This window comes from Girardinichthys multiradiatus, chromosome 19, assembly GCF_021462225.1.
Source record: "Girardinichthys multiradiatus isolate DD_20200921_A chromosome 19, DD_fGirMul_XY1, whole genome shotgun sequence".
In the NCBI taxonomy this organism is placed as follows: Eukaryota; Metazoa; Chordata; class Actinopteri; order Cyprinodontiformes; family Goodeidae; genus Girardinichthys; species Girardinichthys multiradiatus.
This window is the reverse complement of record NC_061811.1, coordinates 32,112,586-32,136,694: the sequence shown is the minus strand read 5'-3', so window position 1 is coordinate 32,136,694 and position 24,109 is coordinate 32,112,586. Positions and strand designations below refer to the sequence as shown.

General features: G+C 39.1%; 2 protein-coding genes across 5 annotated transcripts in view; both read left to right on the top strand.

Annotated features, from left to right (window-relative positions):
- Positions 1–5,019, top strand: part of galnt16 (UDP-N-acetyl-alpha-D-galactosamine:polypeptide N-acetylgalactosaminyltransferase 16) — a 63,993-nt gene extending 58,974 nt beyond the window's left edge. The window contains exon 15 of the mRNA XM_047345129.1: positions 3,831–5,019. Coding sequence (XP_047201085.1) covers positions 3,831–3,974 — 144 coding nt within the window. The 3' untranslated portion in view covers positions 3,975–5,019. The remainder of the gene's footprint in view (positions 1–3,830) is intronic.
- Positions 5,020–15,290: 10,271 nt separating this feature from the next.
- The window catches only part of numb (NUMB endocytic adaptor protein), a 64,372-nt gene continuing 55,553 nt past the window's right edge, over positions 15,291–24,109 (top strand). For 3 of the 4 annotated variants that reach the window (XM_047345419.1, XM_047345417.1, XM_047345416.1), the window contains exon 1: positions 15,292–15,480. The gene's annotated coding sequence lies outside the window, so the exon portion shown is untranslated. Of the gene's footprint in view, positions 15,481–24,109 lie in introns of all 4 variants that reach the window. The other variant, XM_047345418.1, reaches the window with a different exon arrangement.

The window sequence follows — 24,109 nt, the reverse complement described above, 5'->3', positions numbered from 1 at the left end:
AATTTAAGATGTTCTGGTATTTCAAAACATTTACGTTACGGTGCATTCTAAAAAAGTTCCCAGAGTGTTTGGAAGAGAAACAGGTCCACAGCATCACAGGTACTACTCGTACTTAACAGTGAACATGAGGTGGGTTTTTGTTGGCATATGCATCCTATCTTTTACTGGGAAAAAAAATTGTGGTTGCAAAATTCAAATTTGTGAAAATGAGCCCACAGAAATGATTATTCAAACTTGTTCCAATAAATAAAAATTTCCAACAAGGTGAAATATTTAAAACATTTTATAGCTTATCCCAGGTATGTAGAGGTTCATTAAACATATCAGAACTACACTATACCTAGATATGATGGAGCATTTTGATGCAAAATGTGGATGTGTTACATTTCCTCAAATGGTGAATCAATGCGACTCAAAAGCTCATGTTGCATTTTTTTTATAAAAGTGTGCACCGTGACTGGACCAACAACCATCATCATGTTTAAATGTTGACTTCTTGGCTCAGAAAGAGTCTCTTTAAATCTAAAATAATAACATAATTATTATTACAATAATTAAATTCGTAATTAAAAGATAACTGCAGTCCCAGGTAACTTTTTTAATTTGTTAGATTCTAGTTTGTTTTCACAGTAAATCAACATTGTATTGAATATCATATCCCTGAAGAACAGGCTTTCTTAGATTGCATTAGGCCTAGTCAGCTTTAGATTGATCTACCTTTTAAATTACAGATAAAATAACCTAGAGCAAAGTCAGTAAAGGGTTTCACTTTTTTATCTATACCAACAGGCAAGATTCAATTGTAGGGTATTTTTCTCTGCAGAACTGTACCCAGTCGCATGGTGTAGAGTTAGAGCTTGCGCCCCGTATGCAGAGGCTGTTAGTCCTCGACGCAGCCGTCCGAGGTTTGATTCCCATCCTTGGGACCTTTGCTGCATGTCTTCCCCCCTTCTCTCTCTCCCCATTTCCTGTCTGGTTACTGTTAATAAATGCTACTAGTGCCACAAAACCATTAAAAAGTTAACTTCACCCACAGTGCTTCCGCACGTCCTTTATCCCTCTGCCATCAGACTCTTGTGCAATAACATGTGAAATAAATCTTGTGACTTTTATCGGGTAACTGCGATGTCAGTAGAAATGTGCAAAGCTGTCCACTGAATACATATTCATCATACACCCGTGCAATATTGAAATTCACTCCAGACAAAAATCTGTTTTATATATTGCTTAGAAATGTGTTTATCTTTCTGCACATAATGTGATTTTTTTAAAATCTCCTAGATTATTGTCTCTTTTATAAATTATTCCTATATTTTTTATGTACTTTTTTTACTTGTGTGGATTATTCATTGATTTATTTAGTGCTGTGGGATGAATAAAGGTTTCTTTTCTATTCTGTTCTAAACTGCCATTTGTTAGCAAACAGGAACAGATTTCCAGGCAGAAATGGTAAACTGAAGCAGGCAAACATCAATAAACAGTTTGTAAAGCTTTTAAACTGTAAAATATTTCTCCATTTTATTTTAAAAACAAAGTTTTTCTCTGTTAGCGTTTAAAAATCTCTCTCTTGGCATTTGCAGTTGGGATCAGAGGTTTACATAAATTGACTATGGTCATAAATGTCTTTATTTTTGGGCTTTTAGTGATGCATTTAGGATACCAAGATGCAACATACAGGTCCACAAATGGGAGAATTATACATACAGGCTCAAATATATACATAGTCCCCATTAATATATAGCAATAAGTCCCAAAAAGTCCCTTAGCATGTTGTAGATAAATAAGTCACTTTTTGAAGCCATCAACGAGCTTTAGGCATAATTTAACCACTCTTCTTTTCAGAATTAGTAGAATTTGTTTAAATTGTTTGGTTTTCTGTGCTTTTGAGGACAAGCCCTTTCCAGAAACTTAATCTTAACTCCTTTACCCATTCCAGAACCTGTTTTAACCCATCCAATTTGAACATCCACCTGTGTCCAAGTATTACTAATCTGGCCCACACTCTGACTGAGATGAAAATTAGTTAAGGGTGATCAGGAACCACCCATTAACCACCACGACAAGCCTACCATAAACTAAATGATGCTGGTACACTAGAGTCACTGTCCCCAGATAAGCCAGTTGAACATCAAATTGAACTGAGTCAGTGGCCACCTAGAGAATAGCCTCTGCTTCAATTTGAGAGGCCAGGCAGTGATGTTGGATGAGACGGTTGTAGCTCACAGTCTCTCCTCTAATTCATCCCAAATGTGTTATTTAAGGTTGAGGTCAGGACTCTATGCAGGCTAGTCATGTTCTTCCACACCAAACTCACTCAACCATGTCTTTATGCACCTTTGGTGCACCTTCTGGACCTCATGTTAAAACAAGAAGGGATCATCTCCAAACTCTACCCAAAGGTTGGGAGCATAAAATTGTCCAAATTGTATTCTTATGCTAGAGCATTAAGGAACTTAGGGGCCAAGCCAAAATCCCAAAAATCACCCCTACCCAACAATCCCCTCTGCAACAAATTTTACACCAGACACTATGCAGTCAGGCTAGTCATGTTCTCCTGGCAACTGCCAAACCCAGACTTATCCATCAGATTCCCAACCAGCGAGGCAGGATTCTTCACTTCAGACAACACGTCTACACTGCTCTTTAGTCTAGTGGCATCTATGCAGTGCACATGGTGATGTAAGGCTTGGATGCAGCTCAGCCATGGAAACCCATTCCATGGAGCTCTCTACACACTCTTCTTGAGGTAATCTGAAGGCCATGTGAAGTTTGGTCTGTAGCTGTTGACTCTGCAGACAGTTGGTGACTACTGCACACTATGTGCCTCAGCATGCACTGTCCCTGACTCATAGCTGATTTGCTGTTTAATCCACTTTGTTATAATACCTCTAACTATTGACTGTCCAAAACCTAAGAACACTAAACCAGCTGTCAGGCATAGTGGTAGCAGTGACTCATTGTAGTTGTGGCAGTGTCATGCTGAAGGAGACCCTTAGAATTACTGGTGCATCACACAAAGTGAGTGGAGTAATTAAGAAGGGGGATTATCTTCAAATATTCCTTCAGATCTACAACCAAATGTTTGAAACATGGGCACAGTTGGATGCTCCAACAGAATAATAATCCCAAACACGCACTAAAACAGGATTTGGAATAAAGTCTGCAGGTTTACATTAGGGACTGGAATGACTAATAATGCTTAAACTGGGTCTTTGACAGGAAAAAAACACATTTAAATTAGTTCTTTCAATTCTGCTAAAAAGAGTGGTCTAAAATCCAGCCTGAATTATGCCAGAAGCTTATTGATGACTTAAAAAACTGCTGAACAACATTTAATTAAAACTATTAGTTTGGGTGTATATAATTGAGTCCGTTTGTATATTTTAGGCCCTCTGTAAACATAATAATAAGAAATGGGACACAAACAAAAAAAATGATGTGCATAAATATGGCTATTTCTCTGAAACAAAATAACAATAAAATATGGGGAGGGAAGGACATCTACTACCACCACCTTAATGATGATTAGTATCCACAGATGTCTACAGCACATAACTCCAAACATTATCATCTAATGCAAACTGTCCCTGTCCTCGTGGGATGGCCTGCTTCCAGGGGCAGTGCATCTGGATGTTCTGTGACCTATCTACCGTGCATACTGTTAGTCAGTAATTCACGTGATTACTCTAATCCAAGTCTGAATCAGGCCATTACTCATTACTAGCATGAACCTCCTGTGCTTATTCACATCATGGAATACAAACCAGAGAGCGTGCCAGGGTGTCTGTACAGACTGAAACGGCTTTTTTTCCCCCCCTTTCTCTTTGCAGAAGTGGAAGCCCAGAGGCCCAGCTCTTCAGCACATGGTGAGCGGCCTCTGCCTTGACAGCCAGGGCACAAACGGACCTCTGGTTATCTCGCAGTGTCGCCCCCAGATGGCTGGCCAGTCATGGGAGCCGCAAGTTATCGCCTGAAGCAAGGGAAGGGTAGGGGCAAGGGGGAAGATTCTGGAGGTGGACCGCAGAAGGACACGGGTGGAATCTGTGGAGTTGCTGAGGCACAGAAGAAGTGAAAACTGCTTTTCTGATGTCAACCTCTGTCTGCTCATTTTAAGGCCTTGTTAAGAAAAACCACCTGAAGTCTTTTGTGTATAGTGTTTCATCCTTCAAGGATGCTGCAAATCATCTGCAACACCAATAAGGTTGGGACGTTGTGCAAAACATAAATAAAAACAGAATACAGTTATTTGCAAATCCTCTTCCTACATGCAATTGAAAAAGAAAGACAAGATATTTGATGCTCAATTTGATAAATGTAATTGTTCCAGCTTTTTTTGGAACATGTAGCAAGCATCAAATTCAAAATGAGTGAATATTTGCAACGTAAACAAGTTTATCAGATTGACTGGTTAATGTCTTGTCTTTGTAGTGTATTCAGTTGAATATAGGTTTAACTGGATTTGCAAAGCATTGTATTCATTTTTTATTTACGTTTTCCACAACGTCCCAGCTTCATTGGTATTGGGGTTGTATATATTCTAAGCTTTCCACTGAATATGTTGCACATTTAACTTCTTCATTTCTGTTTCTACTGCGGTCCACAATTTGCTTTCATTTAAAACGATTTGACAAGTGCAAACTGTTACTGTAGCAAATTAGCTGAGCTGCACCTGATCAACTCTTCAGTCAAAGTCACTGCTTTTGTAAAGTGACCTCGTTTAGGTGCAGGAAAGACTGAGGACAGGGCAGCTTTGTATATAGCTCAATAAAAATGGGAGCTTTTTATTGCTGATTAACAAAGCACTGTCAGGACATTATTTATTCGTTTGCACGGTCAGACCCAAAGAATGTTTTATTTTTCCTTTTGGTTCTGTCTCTATAAAATTTCATGTAAATATCGGAAACAGGTTATTGTTTTTGTGTAAAGTAATCTACATGTTGTTTTAAAAATAAAATGTGGTTGCAAAGACAATTGCATTGCTGCATATATTATTAATATTAATAAACAAAATCAAAATTGTGTGATGTTTTTTTTGGTCAAATACTACATCTGACAGATGAATATTCTTTCATCTAAACCATTCTATTGCAGCTCTGGCTGTATGTTTAGGGTTGTTGTCTTGCTGGAAGGTGAAACTCCACTCCAGTCTGATGTCTTTTGCAGCTTCTAACAGGTTTTCTTCCTGAATTGCCCTGTATGTAGCTTCATCCGCCTTCCTGTTATCTCTGACTAGCATCCTTATCTCTGCTTCCACTGACATTTTTCACTGTGGGGATGTTGCCTTCAGGGTATTGTGTGGTGTTAGTTTTATTCCGCACATAGGCCAAAAAGTGAAGTTTTTGTTTAACCTGACCAAAGCACCTTCACCCGGATGTTTGGTGTATCCTCCCACACTTCTTCTGGTTTTCTTTCAACAATGGCTTTCTTCTTGCAACAAAAAAGTGGATGATCCAATTCCAAATGAACTAGATTTGTGGTATACACAAGTAATAGTTCACCTGTCATCAGATTCTACCCCCAGGCGCTGTGGATCTAAGCAGCTCCTCCAGAGTTGCCAGGGGCCTCTTGGCTACCTTGCTGATCACTGCTCTCCTTGCCCGGCCTGTCAGCCTGCCATGTCTTGTTTGGTTGGCACTTTTGCTCTACTCTATTTCTGGATGACCAAGCAGAATAACTAGATTTATACTGATATTAAATCACACGCAGGTGGGCTTTTTTAACTAATAGGAGAAATTCTGAAAGAGGTTGATTTTATTTATGGGTCTCAGAGTAAATGGGTTTAACACAAATACAGCATCCCACTTTTTGGATGTTTATTGGTCATAATTTTAGAACACCATGTACAGTTTCTTTCCTCTTCAAAATTATGTGTTAGCGACAGTAAAACACATTGATATTTATTGCAGTTATGTGAAAAAAATGGGAAAAGGTTGGAGGGGAACAAAAAACTTTGTAAATCATTGCACCTTCAATAAGAAAGCAAACACAAAGACAAGCAAATGTTCCAAATTAAGCTTTGGATTTAATCTACTTTTTTATTCATCCGTTGTTAAATATCAGAGCTCTCGAGATAATTAAAGGGCTTATGCCTCCCTTTTTTCGGTCTGCCAAGGGCAATCCATCACGGTTGAACTCTGACTGATCTCTTATTGTGAAATAGAAGCACTGTTCGTCGGTCTTAAGATGAATTGAGACATGGAGGGAGTTAAAGGGTGGGGTTGAGAAACACATATTAGTCACATAGTGCTTTATCCAGACATTATTTTAGCTGCGCTGACCTGCTGAATCTATTCTGTCACTATCTTGATCCTCATGATCAGAAAACTGGAATGCTCTGCGGCAATATCCACAATATGCATGACGCAACTTTTAGATGCGGCACAGTTCCTATTTTCAGAAAAATGCGGTTCCTAAATCGTGAGTGAAAAAATAAACATGAAAATTGAAGATTAAACTCTGCTGGTAGAAGGGGTGGCCTGTTATCATTAAAATGATTATTGGATGAGTTTTATGAATTTGGTTACACTCTAATAAATGTTGCAGCAGGATCTGCTGTCTGGATGAGTTATGATGGCAAGGTCAGACAGGTTTCATGGAAGGTTTGCCTGCTCTGAAGACAAATCATGCTTGTTTTTAGGAGAACCAATACTAAATGGCTTTATTTATTTACTTATGCACTCCTTTATATATATATATATATATATATAAATATATATATATATATATATTTATTTATTTATTTATTAAACAGACTTCATTGCAGTGGCTTGTCCCCCCACTCTAAAAAAACAAAAAGAAAATCAAATCTGGTTCATACAAACTCAAAAAGGCCGCAGATACATTGAATGAATATAATTCAGCCCCAAATTATTAATCACTCCAGGTACATTACATTTTCATTCAAGCAAGAAGGTCGTTCCTGATAAGTACTGAGACAGACAATAAATCAATGAAGGAGTATCCATTTTGAGCAAAAGAAAAACAATTTATCTATTCTTTACATTTCATTCAAAAATGGCAGCTCAAAATTTATTTCTACCCTTCTCAATAATCAGTGGAAAAATCTTTATTGACGTTACAGAAATCAAACCTTTCTAAGCAGCTTTTTGATGGTTTCCACGATTTATCTTTGGTGATGAGCTCCATGTTTTTGTAAGTTGGAAGTCCTCCTTGCCATCTCCCTAATCTATAGCAGCCTCCACAGATTCTCTATCAGATTCAAGTCAGGACTCTGGCCGAGCAGCTCCAAAACGTTAATATTACTTCCAGTCAGTAGAAACCTGCTGATCAAATTAGAAGGTGACGTTAATCTCCCACGGGTGTGAATAATTTTGGGTTAAACTGTATGAGAATAATAATATTTTATTGAAGAGAAAGTTAGATAATGGCAGGACAATTTAATTCATGTTTTCTAAAAGTGTAAGCTGTCGGTAGTCGGAAACTTTCACATTTTAGGGAAAACCTGCAAATTAAACGCCTGCATTCTTCTTCACAGATATTAATAAAGGAAACGCCAACAAGAACATAATTCAAATGAATAAATGAAAAGTGGACATTTCTAAAGATGTACAATAGAAAACCCATTCTAGTTTAAATCTGTTGTTCACTGAATCCTTGTATCCCACATATTGGCTATATAGTGTCTTGTAAAAGTATTCATGACCCTTTCAACATTGTGTTACCTTACAAACACAAATCTTATGTGTTTTATTGGGATTTCATGTGATGGACCAACACAAAGGGAAGTATAGTTGCAAAGTGGAGAAAAATTACATGATTGTCAGTTATTTTTACAAATAAAAATCAGACAGGTAGTTTTACTTAGCCTTGTTTACTCTGATGTCCCTAAATATAATCCAGTCCAACCAGAAGTCTGCTAATTAGTTAAGAAGAACATAAATCAGAGATGCAGCCAACAGATTCATGGTAGCTCTGGAGGAGTTACAGAGATCCACAGCTCAGCTGTGAAAATCTCTCTGCAGGATAGCTTAGTTGTGCATTCCACAAATCTAACCTTTATGGAAGAATAGTAAGAAAAAATCCATTGTTAGAAGAAAGCAATATTAAAGCTAAAGAAGGGGCTCTGAGACCAAAATAAATATTTTTTGTCCTATATGCAAAATGCAATATGTGGAGGAAAACCAACACTGCACATCACTTTATCCACATTGAAATATAGAGGCAGCATAATGCTGTGGGGAGGCTTTTCTTCAACAGGCGCAGGACAGCTGGTCAGAGTTAAAGGGAAGATGGATGGAGTTAAATAGGACGTCGCCTGAAAGAAAAACTGTTAGAGTCGGCAAAACACTTAAGACTGAAGCCCTGGTTCACCTTCCAACAGGAAAATGGTCTTAAACATAAAGCCACGGCTACAATAGAATGGTTTAGATGAAAGCATATTTATGTTAGAGTGGCCCAGTCAAAGTCCGGACCTAATCCAACTGGGAATCTGTGATAGGATATGAAATTTGCTGCTCACAGGCACTCTCCATCCAGTCTGACTGAGCTGGAGCTAGTTTGCAAAGAGGATGAGGCAACACAAGCCAGTAGACATGCTCCCAAAAGACTTGCGACTATGATTGAATCGGGGCTGAATACACATATACACCACTGTTTCCTGATTCCATGTATTCCTCCTGCTTCAGCATTTGTGTTGGTCCAAAACAGAAATTCTTAACACAATGCAATGTACTTTGATGTAAATTTTAAAACGTTGAAGAAATTCAAGGGCTATGAATGATTTTGCAAAGCATAGTGGGTCAGGGTTGAAACCTCATCAGAATCCAGATTTGGCCAATTTAGAGATAATTTTGAAGACCTGGTGATTGTGTTCACCTCGGGATTATTTTAAGAGTTACTCATGGAGAGCTGATTGATTTCTAAAAAGGTCTAGTGTTTTAAAAAATTAATAAAATAAATTGAGTTTTATTTTATGAGACAATGTGATTGTTAGCTCTGAAACTAACTTTGTCAAGTGTTTTTTTTTTTTTATTTAGAATATTTTTATACCAGTTATTTAACAAAGTTAAATAAGAAAGTTAGGACATGTCTTCTGGTCGCTACTACACGCTGCAGAGCATAAACCTGCTCACCATAAACCTGCACTTAGGACGGCAGGTGATTAAATCCATGCAAATCACATCAAATCCACTGTACAAAGCATCCCGCACATCACATATGTCAGGAAAGGAGCCCCAGGTCCTACCCTCTCCCTCTAGCTCAGAACATTGCACTCTAAAGTCAGCATAGGGTGCAAGCTAGGCTGCACAGGTCACCCAACACAAGCAACACGACAGTCTTCCTCACCCACAGCCCCAATAAAAGAAAGCAAAGAATTGATACAGGATAGGTCCTAAACACATGGACCAAAGCCCATCACTCCCACGCCCATCATAGTGAGGATCCAATCCCAGGTAAGCTCCTTGCATTAGGTGATGAACTAACCTGATTCTCAAACATCATCTAAAGGTTTGATGTCTTATTTACATTTTGTTATATAAAACTTGCTTCTAACATTGTCAAATGAATTTGGTTTGTGCTCAGGTTTCATTAAGGCTGTTTTTTTCTACCATTGCAAATATATTTCAGTTAAAAACTATCGTCCTATCAGCGACTTCTTGTTGAGATTTTGATAAAATCATTAGGCTCATTTTTAGTAAGCTTATTTCCTGAAAAAAGGTCTAACGAGCGTCTGAGTCAGTGAACGTCATTTTTGAACTTACCAAGGTTGACCGCAAGATGGCAGAATATCTTAACAAATAAAAGAAATGGAGGGACTCACACAAAAAAGATAACATTTCATCACTGAAAGCATAATAGATGGGGTTTTGGGGCATACTTTTTATACATAACATAAAAGCAGTTGGTTATTATTAAAATTAAAAAAAGGAAACAAAAAAGCAATAGCGTAAGTCTTTGACAGTGAGAAGGAGAACTTACCATTAAAGTATTTTAATAAGGACATTTGCATGGCAATCATCAACATAAGAGGCTTGACTACTTTGTTCGTGTGTGTGTGTGTTTGTGTCCTCTGTTCGCTTTGTAACCTTTGAGGCCACAAATTATGCTACAGTGCAGCTTTGTAGACCTCAGAACTATGCGAGGAATGCTGATAAACTTGTGGCCTTTTAGAGAGGCCAGTTTGTCATCATCGAGGGGTGAGGCGGTGCACTCAAACAGGAGAATAGATGAGGACAATGAACGTGGAAAAAGTGAGTTTTAGTCTGTTTGACATGATCGGAAACATTTATAAAACTGGAATTATTTGAAATTTGGAAGGCTATGAGGGACGTCGAGGTATCCAAACAGTCTCTACAGCTTGAAAATAACCTCACAAAGTATATTAGGTGGATACATTTCATATCATATAGTCAGTGAATACATACTGAAGCTGAGTACATTCACAATTGTACTTTATACACTTTGTACTACTCTTCCCCTCTGCATTAAAGCAGAAAAGTACTTTTATTTGACTGCTTTTATAATAATAGTTTAAAACTTTGGAGTGTGAACATTTCTCAATCAATGTTTAAACCAATAACTTTAATGATTAACCTGCAATGCAACATATAACAGAAATATATTCCTAGTCAAATTCCATGTAATCACCTGTGAGTAATGGTCTATTAAAAGCCTTGCCTTTACTAATAATGTGTTGTCAAATGTGAATCAAGATATTAAAAAAGATTACATCTGGAAACGATTCATACTGCATCATTTTTTCCATATTTGGTTATGTTGCAGCTTTACTCCAAAATGGATGCATTAGTTTTCTTCATACAAAATTCCATAAACAATACCCCATAACAACAATGTTAAAAAAATGTTTAAAAGCTTTTCTGATTTAAAAAAATATATATATATCTCATATACATGTGCAAGGGGTCACATGTACACGACAGGTGGGTCAGGAAGCTTGACAAACCAGTTTTGGAGTATTTTCTACCATTCTTCTATGCTGATCCTCTTGAAGTCGGTTAAGTTATGTGGGCTATTTGGGATCAAAGTCCAAGTTCTGGTTGGACCACTAAAGGACATTCATAGATTACTACTGCCGCCACTCCTTTGTTATCTCAGCTGTGTGTTTTGGATGATTGTCATTTTGGAAGTTGCATTAGTCTGGAGCAAATCATGAGGAATCTCTACAGTTGCTGTTATCCTACTCTCTCTGTGGACTAGTCCCCAGTCCTCAGAGCAGAGAATTTTATTTCTTCTGGTCTGATAACCTCAAAAGTGTTTTGATTTTTCTTTTATAGAATTTAGGCGGGTTGTGATACCCATGTGGCCATCATGCTATAAAGGCCTGATCGGTGGAGTTCTTTAGCAAGGGTTGACCTTCTGGGTGGATGGATGTTATATCTCTACATGGTATGCATGATTTTTCTTGTGTCCTTCCTCATCTTTGGATTATTTCCACCCCTCTCAATAATAAGTGGAAAAATCTTTATCAACATTACAGAAATCAAACCTTTCTTATAACTGCAGTTTGGCAAAAGATTTGGGTGAATCTTTGGTGGCAGCTGAACATTAGTGATGACAAGGAGGCCTTCTAACCTCAAAGGCTTGAGGTTCATCACCAAAGATAAATAATCTAAAACCTAGTCAGCAATTATAAAGAGAGGTTGATAACTGTGATGCCAATAAAGACTTCGCCATATGGGCTCTGTAATGTTCCATGTACTATAATATTGTACATGATATCAATTCGGTTGCTGTCACTTGTAATATGAAAAGACATACATGTGAACACGCTATCAGCCCTCACTATCAACACTACAAATGTAACAATTCTAACAAACAACAAATAATTATGCTTATATGTGATGGTAAACAATAGATAATGTTTTTATTTTTGGTAAATTATAGTGGGCTTGCATGTGATGTCACCATCAGCAGGCTGCCCATTGCTTTGCCACTCAGTTATTGCTCTGTCTTATTCAGTGTAGCTGATTGGGGTGTGATGTATGTGCAGTCCCTCTATAACAGGTTTTGCTACTTGCATTTAAGTTCACCGTTTGAATGTTTTTGCATAAGTTCTACAAAAATGCACTTCCTAGTGATTCATTTGCACTTTTTTTCTTAGCTATATGAATCAAAAACTGTTTTACTGTTACAAATGGAGGTAATACACTAGGGCTGTTGTAAACGATTATTTTAGTAGTCGGGTTTTCTATCGATTCTGGCAAATAATCGAGTAAGCGAATAAAAAATTCTGTTTTGCAACTTAAAATAGTACAAATATATGAAAGAGAAAATGCTAGAAAAAAATACATTTATTTTTAAATAACATTATATTGCTTTAAATGCAATAAGATTCAAACATCACCTTTAATAAATGATGAATGCATTTTATGCTTCCATTACTTGATTTTTTATGTATATATGTGAGGTTTGAGGGGGTTGAAAATTCCATAGTAGTCAGAAAGAATTTCTGCTCCCTGAGGGGGATAGAAAATAATTGATAATCACTGCTTTATGCCTCTTTGACATGTGTGTTAGTTGTGGATGGTGAATAAATAAAACACTGAAGTAATGTTTTGTTTTGTAAGTTTTTTCACACACAGTCTATGCCCAGGCGAAGTTCCCAGACACCACCATGCAAGATGTGAGACGAATCATAAGAAAGAAATGCAACAATATAAACTATGCCAAGCAACTACATGAAAAGAAGTCATAAAAGTAGCGTTTTTGTTTCTGTCAAGATATTTATTTTTTGTTCCAAAGATGTGCACTTTTCTTTTACCTTCTTTTGACAAGGCATGAGTTCAGTTCTCTGTTGGAGACACTATTTTGTCTACACTTTTAAAAGCATATGCACACTTTTTCATGTTCCATTTTTTACATAGAAGGATTTCATAGTGTTGACATTTTTATATGCAAATGTGCACCTTTTCCTTTAAATTTTTAAAGCAGGGCTTCATTTCATAGAGGCTTTTTGTTTTTGAACTGCACACCTTTAATTATTTAGGCAGGTAATTGCAAAAAACACTGGACGTTATGTTTTAAAATGTTATATAAATAAATGAAAGTTGTTCTCAAGATTTGTCTTGTGATTTTGTAAACATCGCGGTGATGTGTACATACATTATGGGTCAATTTTAAGAATACTTTAAGAAGTGTATTTTCTGTATATAAATAGTATGCTATAAGTAATATGCTAAGCGAACTTACAAGTATATTGTAGTATATACAGGTCCTTCTCAAAATATTAGCATATTGTGATAAAGTTCATTATTTTCCATAATGTCATGATGAAAATTTAACATTCATATATTTTAAATTCATTGCACACTAACTGAAATATTTCAGGTCTTTTATGGTCTTAATACAGATGATTGTGGCATACAGCTCATGAAAACCCAAAATTCCTATCTCACAAAATTAGCATATCATTAAAAGGGTCTCTAAACGAGCTATGAACCTAATCATCTGAATTAACGAGTTAACTCTAAACACCTGCAAAAGATTCCTGAGGCCTTTAAAACTCCCAGCCTGGTTCATCACTCAAAACCCCAATCATGGGTAAGACTGCCGACCTGACTGCTGTCCAGAAGGCCACTATTGACACCCTCAAGCAAGAGGGTAAGACACAGAAAGAAATTTCTGAACGAATAGGCTGTTCCCAGAGTGCTGTATCAAGGCACCTCAGTGGGAAGTCTGTGGGAAGGAAAAAGTGTGGCAGAAAACGCTGCACAACGAGAAGAGGTGACCGGACCCTGAGGAAGATTGTGGAGAAGGGCCGATTCCAGACCTTGGGGGACCTGCGGAAGCAGTGGACTGAGTCTGGAGTAGAAACATCCAGAGCCACCGTGCACAGGCGTGTGCAGGAAATGGGCTACAGGTGCCGCATTCCCCAGGTCAAGCCACTTTTGAACCAGAAACAGCGGCAGAAGCGCCTGACCTGGGCTACAGAGAAGCAACACTGGACTGTTGCTCAGTGGTCCAAAGTACTTTTTTCGGATGAAAGCAAATTCTGCATGTCATTCGGAAATCAAGGTGCCAGAGTCTAGAGGAAGACTGGGGAGAAGGAAATGCCAAAATGCCAGAAGTCCAGTGTCAAGTACCCACAGTCAGTGATGGTCTGGGGTGCCGTGTCAGCTGCTGGTGTTGGTCCACTGTGTTTTATCAAGGGCAGGGTCAATGCAGCTAGCTATCAGGAGATTTTGGAGCACTTCATGCTTCCATCTGCTGAAAAGCTTTATGGAGATGAAGATTTCATTTTTCAGCACGACCTGGCACCTGCTCACAGTGCCAAAACCACTGGTAAATGGTTTACTGACCATGGTATCACTGTGCTCAATTGGCCCGCCAACTCTCCTGACCTGAACCCCATAGAGAATCTGTGGGATATTGTGAAGAGAACGTTGAGAGACTCAAGACCCAACACTCTGGATGAGCTAAAGGCCGCTATCGAAGCATCCTGGGCCTCCATAAGACCTCAGCAGTGCCACAGGCTGATTGCCTCCATGCCACGCCGCATTGAAGCAGTCATTTCTGCCAAAGGATTCCCGACCAAGTATTGAGTGCATAACTGTACATGATTATTTGAAGGTTGACGTTTTTTGTATTAAAAACACTTTTCTTTTTTTGGTCGGATGAAATATGCTAATTTTGTGAGATAGGAATTTTGGGTTTTCATGAGCTGTATGCCAAAATCATCCGTATTAAGACAATAAAAGACCTGAAATATTTTAGTTAGTGTGCAATGAATCTAAAATATATGAATGTTAAATTTTCATCATGACATTATGGAAAATAATTAACTTTATCACAATATGCTAATATTTTTAGAAGGACATGTAGATGAGTGTACTTGCATACTTTAATGTATAATTTGGTAAACTTAAAATGACCTTGTAACAGTATACTTAAAGTATACTTTTATAAACTTAAAAATGTCCCAATTTAGTCTGAAGAAGTATTCAGTTAGTATACTTTCTAGTACACTACAAGTAGATAATCAATTGTATACTTGATATACTTATACTTAAACTCAAGTGTACTTGATAAAATGATCTTCGGGTTGAGGGGTATAAATAAGTTTCGACATGCTAAATTTACCATAGTGGGTTTCACACCCTAACTTTACGCGAAAATAACCGAGTCAGTCACATAAATGCATTAGTCTCCTGAAGCACGTCTTTTAATAAGTAGTTTTCCAGTGTCCCCATCCTCATTGCACCAGTGAGTTTAATCGATAGTTGAAAGCACCCTGCCTACGGTACTTTCAACTATCGATCACCTCATAGCTGCGCGAGCGGCCCAACGAGGTCACGCGGAGGCGGTCCGTTGCTAAGGAGGAGGTTTGGTTGAGTCTCTGCGTAGCAGCCATTCAGCGGCGGTGGCTGAAGCGATTGGACTGCGAGGGCTTCTCCAACATTTTTTTTTTGTGGAATTTGAATTATTTTGGAACAGCACGGCTGGTGGTTCATAGGTGACGGCTTCAACGGGACAGCTTGTGGGTCGCAGAGGTGGTCACAGGTAAGTTGAACAAAAATGCGTAGAGTCCTGCTGGGACTAGCATGCCTGTGATCTCTACAGTCTGGGTTAGCTCGCAGAGCTAAGCACCACTAGCCTTTCTGAATGCGGCACACGCAGCTACGTTAGCTCCCGATTTCAAGGCATTTAGTTCGCTTTCTAACGCCAGTGTTTGACGGAATGAGGAAATTATAGATGTAAATCTGTCTACCACACTCTGCGCATGTTGGAAAGATCCTATTTTGGCCAACTGACCGATGGAGGTAGCAGGTTATTCGGTGGGTTACATCCTTTTTCTGGTAATGCGCCAACGACTCTCAAGTTACCTGAATAACTTTGAGAGGAGGGCGTATGTCGGCAAAACGAATGGCTCCATCTCCGACAAAAAATAAGCAGTCATCCAACACTTGAGGTGTCACGACTTGTTTTCACACATGGTCACACGGATCGCTTGTGTATAATACGGTCGTTACAAATGTTGGCTGCAGTAGAAAACGCGGATACGTTTACTGCGAAGTTTGGTGACAAGGTGTCAACAGTCTAGCTCCTTCGGATCGAAACATACGGCTAAAACGACTGCTCCTCTAAAACAGCCAGGCAGCCTGGTTAAGTCGTGACTCATAGTCTTAACACGATGAATTTTTGTAAAGTGTGATAATGCGTCTCAGATTACTGTGTAAGGCACCTTTTGTGGGACTTCTGGGTCGTACGGTGGTTTACTCATAACATGTAGGAGAGATTTCAAAGCTGCTATCAGTGATAAGACTAGCATCAGTGGTCAGATTACTTTTCTGCCTGCTGATTTTCTGAAGGTAAACACAGGAAGACACCCATACTGCTTAGACATCCCGTTTACTACACGGTAAGCCTGCTGGGAATCTCTTTAGTGGTCAGTGTTTATAGTTAGTAAATGGCATGGCAGGGAGTTTTGTTGTGGGACAGATCACAGATCAGAGCTTATCTCGGATGGTTTAAGTGGTACATCTCAATGAGGAACCATATTAAAACATTGCACTGCAAATGACAGGTGTGTTTTCACATATTAAAGGGTTGGAGATGAATGTTTTAGAATAATCAGCAAATGCCCATTATTTACAAAAGTAATTTCATTTGATTGGCCAACCAGTTTATTTTTGCTGAGGGTATGAGTTAAGAGTGCTGACAGTTTTTGACGATCTTGAAAGTAGTTCATGGCTTAGCCCATCTCAAAGAATGAGGGAGTCAAGGTTGGCTGTCTGCCACTAAACCCCCTCTCTAAGTATGTCAGCTGTTTGAGCGAGGAGGAGAAGAAGTCTCTGTCCGCAGCTTTGTTTTATTCTGTGGGAGAAACTAATCATCCTGCTCTATTCTCAGAGGAGAGGCTCCTGCTTGGTAGCGAGCTGTGCATGTGAATTATGAGAAGTGATGCAATACAGGTAGATAAACCCGCTGTGTGATGACGGCACAGTCGGAAGGCTTCAAATATATACCTAGTAGCTGGCAGATTGTTGAGCCTCTGGTTGCATGTGTTGAAATCACATCAGCTTAGCTTCAGCGTCCAGCGGTACTTAATTTTCTTCACCTACCAGTCTGCATCAGGGTGGTTTTTCTCTCTGTCTCTTTTATGCTCATAACCTTATTATAAGGTATTCTTATTCTGTTAAATTTAACTTGCGAGACAAAAATGTAAACTCAACTTTAGTAAGAAGCTTTTTAATTTATCCATAGCCCAAAAACATTTTACAATATATTGCATTACAACCACAGACCTCTCTATATTTTATTGGAATTTTTATGTGATAGACCAACACATCCCATATTTTCCTCGAGGCCTTTTTTAGCCCCTTTCACAAAACACTTCAGGGTGGGATTGCGGTGCCTTTTTGCCGTCTCCATGTGTTTTGTGACAGGACCAATGTGGCAAAGAGAGCTGAGGTCAGTCTGTCTCTGTTACTCTTCCAGCGAGGTAGTCACAGCCCTGCATCAGCTGACTTATGTAGGGATAAGTCAGCTTCGCGGGTCAAGGACTGATGTAGTGATGATGTATAGTTTGTGAGACGAGCCGGCAAGCAGGATTTACAAGCGTAAACAAGACTCAGAAAATAAAATGCCAGATTTGCCCTGCACAAAGCTGGATTGCTACACTGACTTTGTTTTAGATTTATGTTTTAAAAAGATTGGTATGGGGAGACTGCCAACAATGATTTTATGTGTAGTGTTGTCATTACCACCGAACCACCCCTCCTGCTTGATGGGGGTCATCATTTCTAAAAGCTCACAACCATATCAAATATTGCTGTATAAATGGTCAAGCATGGCTTGTCTTTGTGGGTTTAGGACAGAAATGTTTTGTGGAAGAACTTTGCTTGTCCATCATCACGATGTATCCACCACATTTTTATTATATTTCCCTCTAATGGCCTTCTTACACTGTGCGATTTTAACAATCTTTGGTACGATGTCAAGTTTAATGTGCGTGCCCATTGTACGGTGACCGTTTACTACTAAATTGGTTATGACTTACGGCGATAGGTAACACCATCAGTGTGCACCATCCACCTGTGCCGCCTGAGACAACCACAACAAACACACAATGAGGAACGCAGTCCTAGTAGTTACGGCATTTATGTGCCTCGAAACAAATATGAAGAGAAGGAGGAGGAAAATGTGTATGCGGTCGTGGAAGGGGATAGCGGCCAATTTGGGATGCTGGTGTTGTGCTGTGTGTAATCTGTGACCACCGTGTGCTTGCCTCACACAAGTGGATTGTCCTCACCATTCTGCTGTCCACTAACTCTACCCTCACATGACTCATACCTCCACATGAAGAACTCTGTGGAAACACTACATGGTGAAATACATGTAGCGCTCCCAAGGTGTAGCACCAGTGCTGTGTGGGCAGGGAAATGCATTGTTTCGGGGGAACTGAATTTCGCACAGCACTGGTTTTATGCTGCAATCCTATTGGCGGATTAGTAGACGTAGGCTGTAGCAGCTGTCACACTGTGGGATTGTCATTGTAACTACCTGACGCTGTCAAATATTGATCGCACGGTTTCTTTGGTCGCAACACGCCCCGACCAAAGATTTCTCCATGATTTTCCCACTGTCGTCGTCTTTTGTCTGCGGCGGCCCAAAATCGCACAGTGTGTACCGGCCATTAGCCTTACATCAGAAGCAGGAGTTACATGTGGGAGTATTCCACTCTACCAAATAATGTTTTGAAGCAGTCGTTTGCAGATTCAATATATTGTGTAGCGGTAATTTAAACTGACTTCAAATTACACACAGGTTGACTCTATCATTTGGGGTTATATAAAGTAAAATGGGCAGATAACAAAAACTACAAATAATTTTACGTATAATGTGAATACTTTTGCAAGGGAGTGTTTAGCCGTTAACTGACTTTAGCATTTTATTTTTTTTTTCATTTTAACTAACTTTTAAAAATACACAACATTGAACCATCTGATTTGTTTAAGCAATGAGAAGATTACTTCGAATGAATTAAGACTGGCTTATTAAATAGATAGCATTTAGAGAAACATTTGAAAAAATATTATTTCCCGCTTACGCAAAGGCCCACGTAGCATTTGATAGCTCCTCATTCTTACAAAGTCTGCACCCTGTCCACACATGTGAAATCTGCACAGCTCCACCATCTTAGCGTGGCTGTCCAGCAGAGACACTGGCAAGATTCAACCAGAGGGCAGGTTTTAGAGCAACGATCTCAAATGTGCAGCTGACCCCATTTCAAAAGAAGTAGCTGAAAATAGGTTCTCTGGAACAGCTTTAATGCGTTTGGTGATGAATGCTGTTGTCTCCTGTCACTGATGAAAGCTGTTGTTGGTCGTGACTTTTTCTTCACAAATCAGACTCCATAAAGAAGATCTGTTTCTCAGGCTTAACTGCGACCAAATCTAAAGAAAGAGGAAATCACAGCAACTGATCACCACGGATGATTAACGCACGGCAACATGCAGAATAAAGAAAATCGGACAGGTTTTGTTCTGGGGTTAGGGGTCATACCATCATACCATTGGGATTGATCCTGGCTGGAAGAAGTCATTAAACTGTTGGTAAATTAGGGGTTTTTGTCGTTAAAACATTATCATTACTGTTCAACATGGAGATAATGAGAAGGCAGTTCTGTACTCCCAATGATGGGTTGTGTTATATTATGTGCTGTAATACCTTGTACTGCATTAATGGCCAACGGTAACTAACGATACATTTTTCCTCTCCTGTAAAATAACTTTCAGAATGACTCTACACTCTTTCCTGGTATTTATCTTGCACAATCATAGAAGCATTCGGTGTCTCTGCAGTCATGTTCATGCTAATCAGATTTGTTCCAACCTTAGCTGTCTGGTTTTACTGCTTTGAGTGTGCCCTTTGGGACAATAACTTTAGGTTTTACTTGACACCAGAGGGCTTGCATCTCCCCTCCTTGCCCTGACTGTATCATCTTGGTATTAGGGGGGGGTTATCACTGTATGCGAGGAGTTGCCTTTCAGGTTTGTGCCTGCATGACTCCTCCCTGGATACGCTGTAAGGCTCAGGGACTCCTTTTGTCTTTGAAGGCCCCTATATAATGTGATACCTGAGCCTCTTGGCCTGGAACAGCTCATGCTTTATTCAACCCTCTGATCTCTGCTTTAATTATGGCCGACCCAAGATGAAGTGACCAGTGGCTGGATATCATAGGGTGGGAACTTTGTACCAGCTTTCAGTTGGAGTCAGGACTATAGATGTTTAAAAGTTGCGTCACACATTTGTATTGTCGGGATCTTGTTTAAACTGACAACGAATTACTAGTATTCACTAGTTAGGTGACCACAGAAAGAAAATGGTTGCACTGGATTTTTGTTTAGGTAGATGAGAGTAAAAGGGGCAAAATAAAATAAAAGATAAAGCAAAGCAAAAGAAAATAAATGAATTTCAAAGGTATATATAATTTTCTTTCCATTTCCCAATTTTACACTACCTTATTTTCCGCACTATAAGGCGCACTTAAAAACCTTTAATTTTTTCAAAAACTGACAGTGCGCCTTGTAATCCGGAGCGCCTTATATATGGATCAATTGGTTAATTAGTTGATTCATACTGGTTGTACACGGCGCTCTGTCAAAATGTTTCAATACGACTGGTAAACTACAAAGCCGCACCGCTTGCAGCATTACGGCTACCGTAGTCAGGGGCGTCGCCGAAGTAATAGCGGTAAACACCTGTACTGTGCTTACTGCTAGTCCAACACCACTTGTGTGTGTATAACGTTTGAATGTACTGTTGCAGGAATTGCCTGAACTATATGTGATTAGAAGCTCAGTGTGTGGGGTGTATGTTTCGTGTGTGTGTATGGAAGATGTTGACATTACTCCTCCGGACAGAGGTGGCGCTGTGTGCTGCCGTAGCTGAGAATCAAGAGTGAAGGAGTGACGTCGGTATTATTGTGTGTGTGGGGTGGGTAGAGACGGCGACCGGAGCAGCGGTGTATCAGTCTGTAAGCCCTGTGTTTTTACGTGCTGCAAAGTCATTAAAAAGAACCCCGAATCTCGTCAACAACTCAGTGTTTTGATGCTGTTTCTTCATGCTCAACTCAGCAACGTATGAGTGAGGGAGTTAACCTCGAGGAAACTAGTAACTTCGGCCCTGGAGAAAGCGTCTCCCCTGTGTCATCAGACTACGGTCAGGGGACAGAAACAGGAAAGGTTAACAGTACTAACGTTTGATTTAGTGCATCAAACTGTTTCTTTTACGTGTTTACTGAATCAGGGAAAAGTTCCCTTTCACGTTTTAACTAACGTTTGATTTCAACTTCAACTTCATAGACTCCAATGCATTCCTAACGTGCGGTTGGCTTTATTCAATAGATTTCTATGTAGAGGAGACCTTACCATGAGAGTGAATGGAGTTATCAGAACGCTGGTTTGTAGTGTATTAATAAAGTTTGACTGACTGACTTATCTGACTGTTTTGTTGACATTCTCTTTAGCACAGCTCCATCTAGTGGATGCATACGTTTGACATTCAAATGTTTGACTGCAGTCGCTTCTATTCTATGCGCCTTATAATCCGGTGCGCCCTATATATGAAAACAGTTCTAAAATAGGCCATTCATTGAAGGTGCGCCTTATAATCCGGTGCGCCTTATAGTGCGGAAAATACGGTATTTGGTGTAGGTCTATAACATAAAGTCCACTTGTCTGAGGAATTTGTAAAATGTTATCTTTTTGAACATGCACATATTTAAAAGCCATTAAACATGCATTTTGTACAAGAATGAATCTGTTTCATGTGATCATTGTATTAGGCCTTCATAATATTAGAAAATCTTTCTTGTGGCCATGTTATGTCCTGCACAACCATGGGGAAAACTGGTAAATTACCAGTTGTCTCGATGGAGAGCATATTCTGTACAGCACATAAACATATTTTTCAGCAGTGTCACATTTCTGTTTTAAATATTCGATTTTATTGCTCTTATGTTACATTTTCTCAGGTACAGAATTTTGGTGTTTATTAGCAGGAATCCACAATAGCCAAAATGAACAGAAACAGAAACGTGATGTATATCATTGTGTGCTGAATCTGTATAATTTTTAATAGTATTATAAAACTTTGAGATGGTTCTGTACTTGTTTCGCTCTATAAAGGGTTAAGAAAGTGTACTATATGGCTGGTTAAAAAAATAAAAGTCATCTGTTTTTTCTAGAGCCAGTGTTGGCACCAGTGGGGTGGGTATAACTTGTTGCTGTAAAACAAATTGACGTGCACAGATGTGTTTGTCAGTGGCTCCCCGTCCAGAGCATGGGTGGCCGCAGTACGTTTCCCCAACACATTGTGTCTACCCTCAAGATACTTCCTGTTCAGCTATGTGTGATGTGTACTCTTCTGCTGCCATCATGCTAGACAAATTGTTACCTTAGCACCAGTTTCTACCACAGAAGCTGGTGTAGAGAAGAAAAAACCCCAAATGACTCATCAGTGTGCTCAGTGTTAGGAACCGGCAACATGCAAAATGTAAAAACATGTCAATGATTTTAAAGGCAATTACAAAAAAATATCAAATATGCGGCTCAGTAGAGCCTGTGGTTTAATTGATTTGTGATGCAGTTGCATTGTTTTGAATGTGTCATAAATCCCCAGTTTTTTCAAATTTATTCTGATTACTCTTTGCTCTGAATATCTTCGTTTCATTCATATACAGAATTTTGAACAGAGAAGAGATTGAAAATCTAGTAAAAAACTGAAAATTGTAGGTTGGAAATTAAGTGTTTCACCTGTCTTCCTCTGCCTTGCAAAAGGTACCCCTTGATTTTTTTTTGCTATGTTTTGTCAGCTTGCAACCACAAAATTAAATGTGTTTTATTTAAAGATGTTTTGATAGACCTGCACTAAATTATGAATAATGATGCGAAAAATGATGCATACAGTTGTTAAAAGGTCAGTTGTGCGTTAGTTTAAAGCAGCATTGTGGTGTCCATTGTTGAAAATTTACAAGGCATGAACTGACAAGCTGGACAAAGAGAATATTAGGCAAGTGAAGCAGCAAAAGAGGCCCACGGTTTCTCTGGAGGAGCTGTAGAGAGCCACAGTTCTGAGCAGGAAGACGGCCGCTGATATAACAGTCCGTTTTGCAGTTTGCCACATGCCCTGCAGGGGGGCAGCAAACCGGACTAAGGTGATTTTGTATGTGACAAACACAACAGATAAAACACGTTATACCAGAAAACGAACATGTCACTGTGAATGGGTCATGTCCAAATTGGGACATGGTGGCTGCAACAAGCAGGCTAGTTGGAGTTAATGGGAAGATGTATGGAGCTGAATACAGAGCAAATACGGACGAAAACATTTTAGAAGCTGAGAAATACTTAAGACTGGGACAGAGATTCACCTTCCAGCTGTACATCAGCGCAAAATAAACAGCCAGAGTTACAGTGGAATGGTTTCAGCATGGCCCAATCAGAGTCTAACTCCAAGTGAGAATCTGTGGCAAGAAAATTGCTGTTCAGACACCCTTCACCCCCTGCTGCTGCGGTTGAGCTGTTTTTGGTGGAATATTACATCAAATCTCAATAATATACACTCAGGTTTTTGGAGGTAATGTAACAGAATGTGGAAAAGCTGAAGGACGGTTTATGCATGTATTTGCAGGTAACTGTAGTATGTAAGTGATATTGTTGGTAAATCACTTTAGACTGATTTCTGGAAGTAAAGCTGAGTTGAAGATGAATAAACATTCATAAGACAATCTTTTTACAACTCATCTCAGCGTCGCATCAAATAAGGTACAGCTTTAATTACAGCGTCCATAAAGAGGATTTTTTTTAGCATAACATTTGAGACTGTTACATTATTTTGTTTCAAAAAGAATTCATTGTCTCCGGTACATTTGTGTCTCGTCAGACTTCTCTGTCTTTAAAAATGGATTCTTTATTTACAAGGAAGCTCCTTCACGCTCTAGTGGACCTACATTTACCGGTGATTGTTGCATAAGGGATATGAGCATGAGCCATATTCCTTTGGCTGCTGTTTGCCTGTTAGATAACTGGGTCCTGAGTAGGCAAAAGACTCAGCAATGAGAATATCAAGTTAGAAGGTTTAGTTGAGTCATTTACTTCTCACGACATTGCATTTGCAGTGGTGG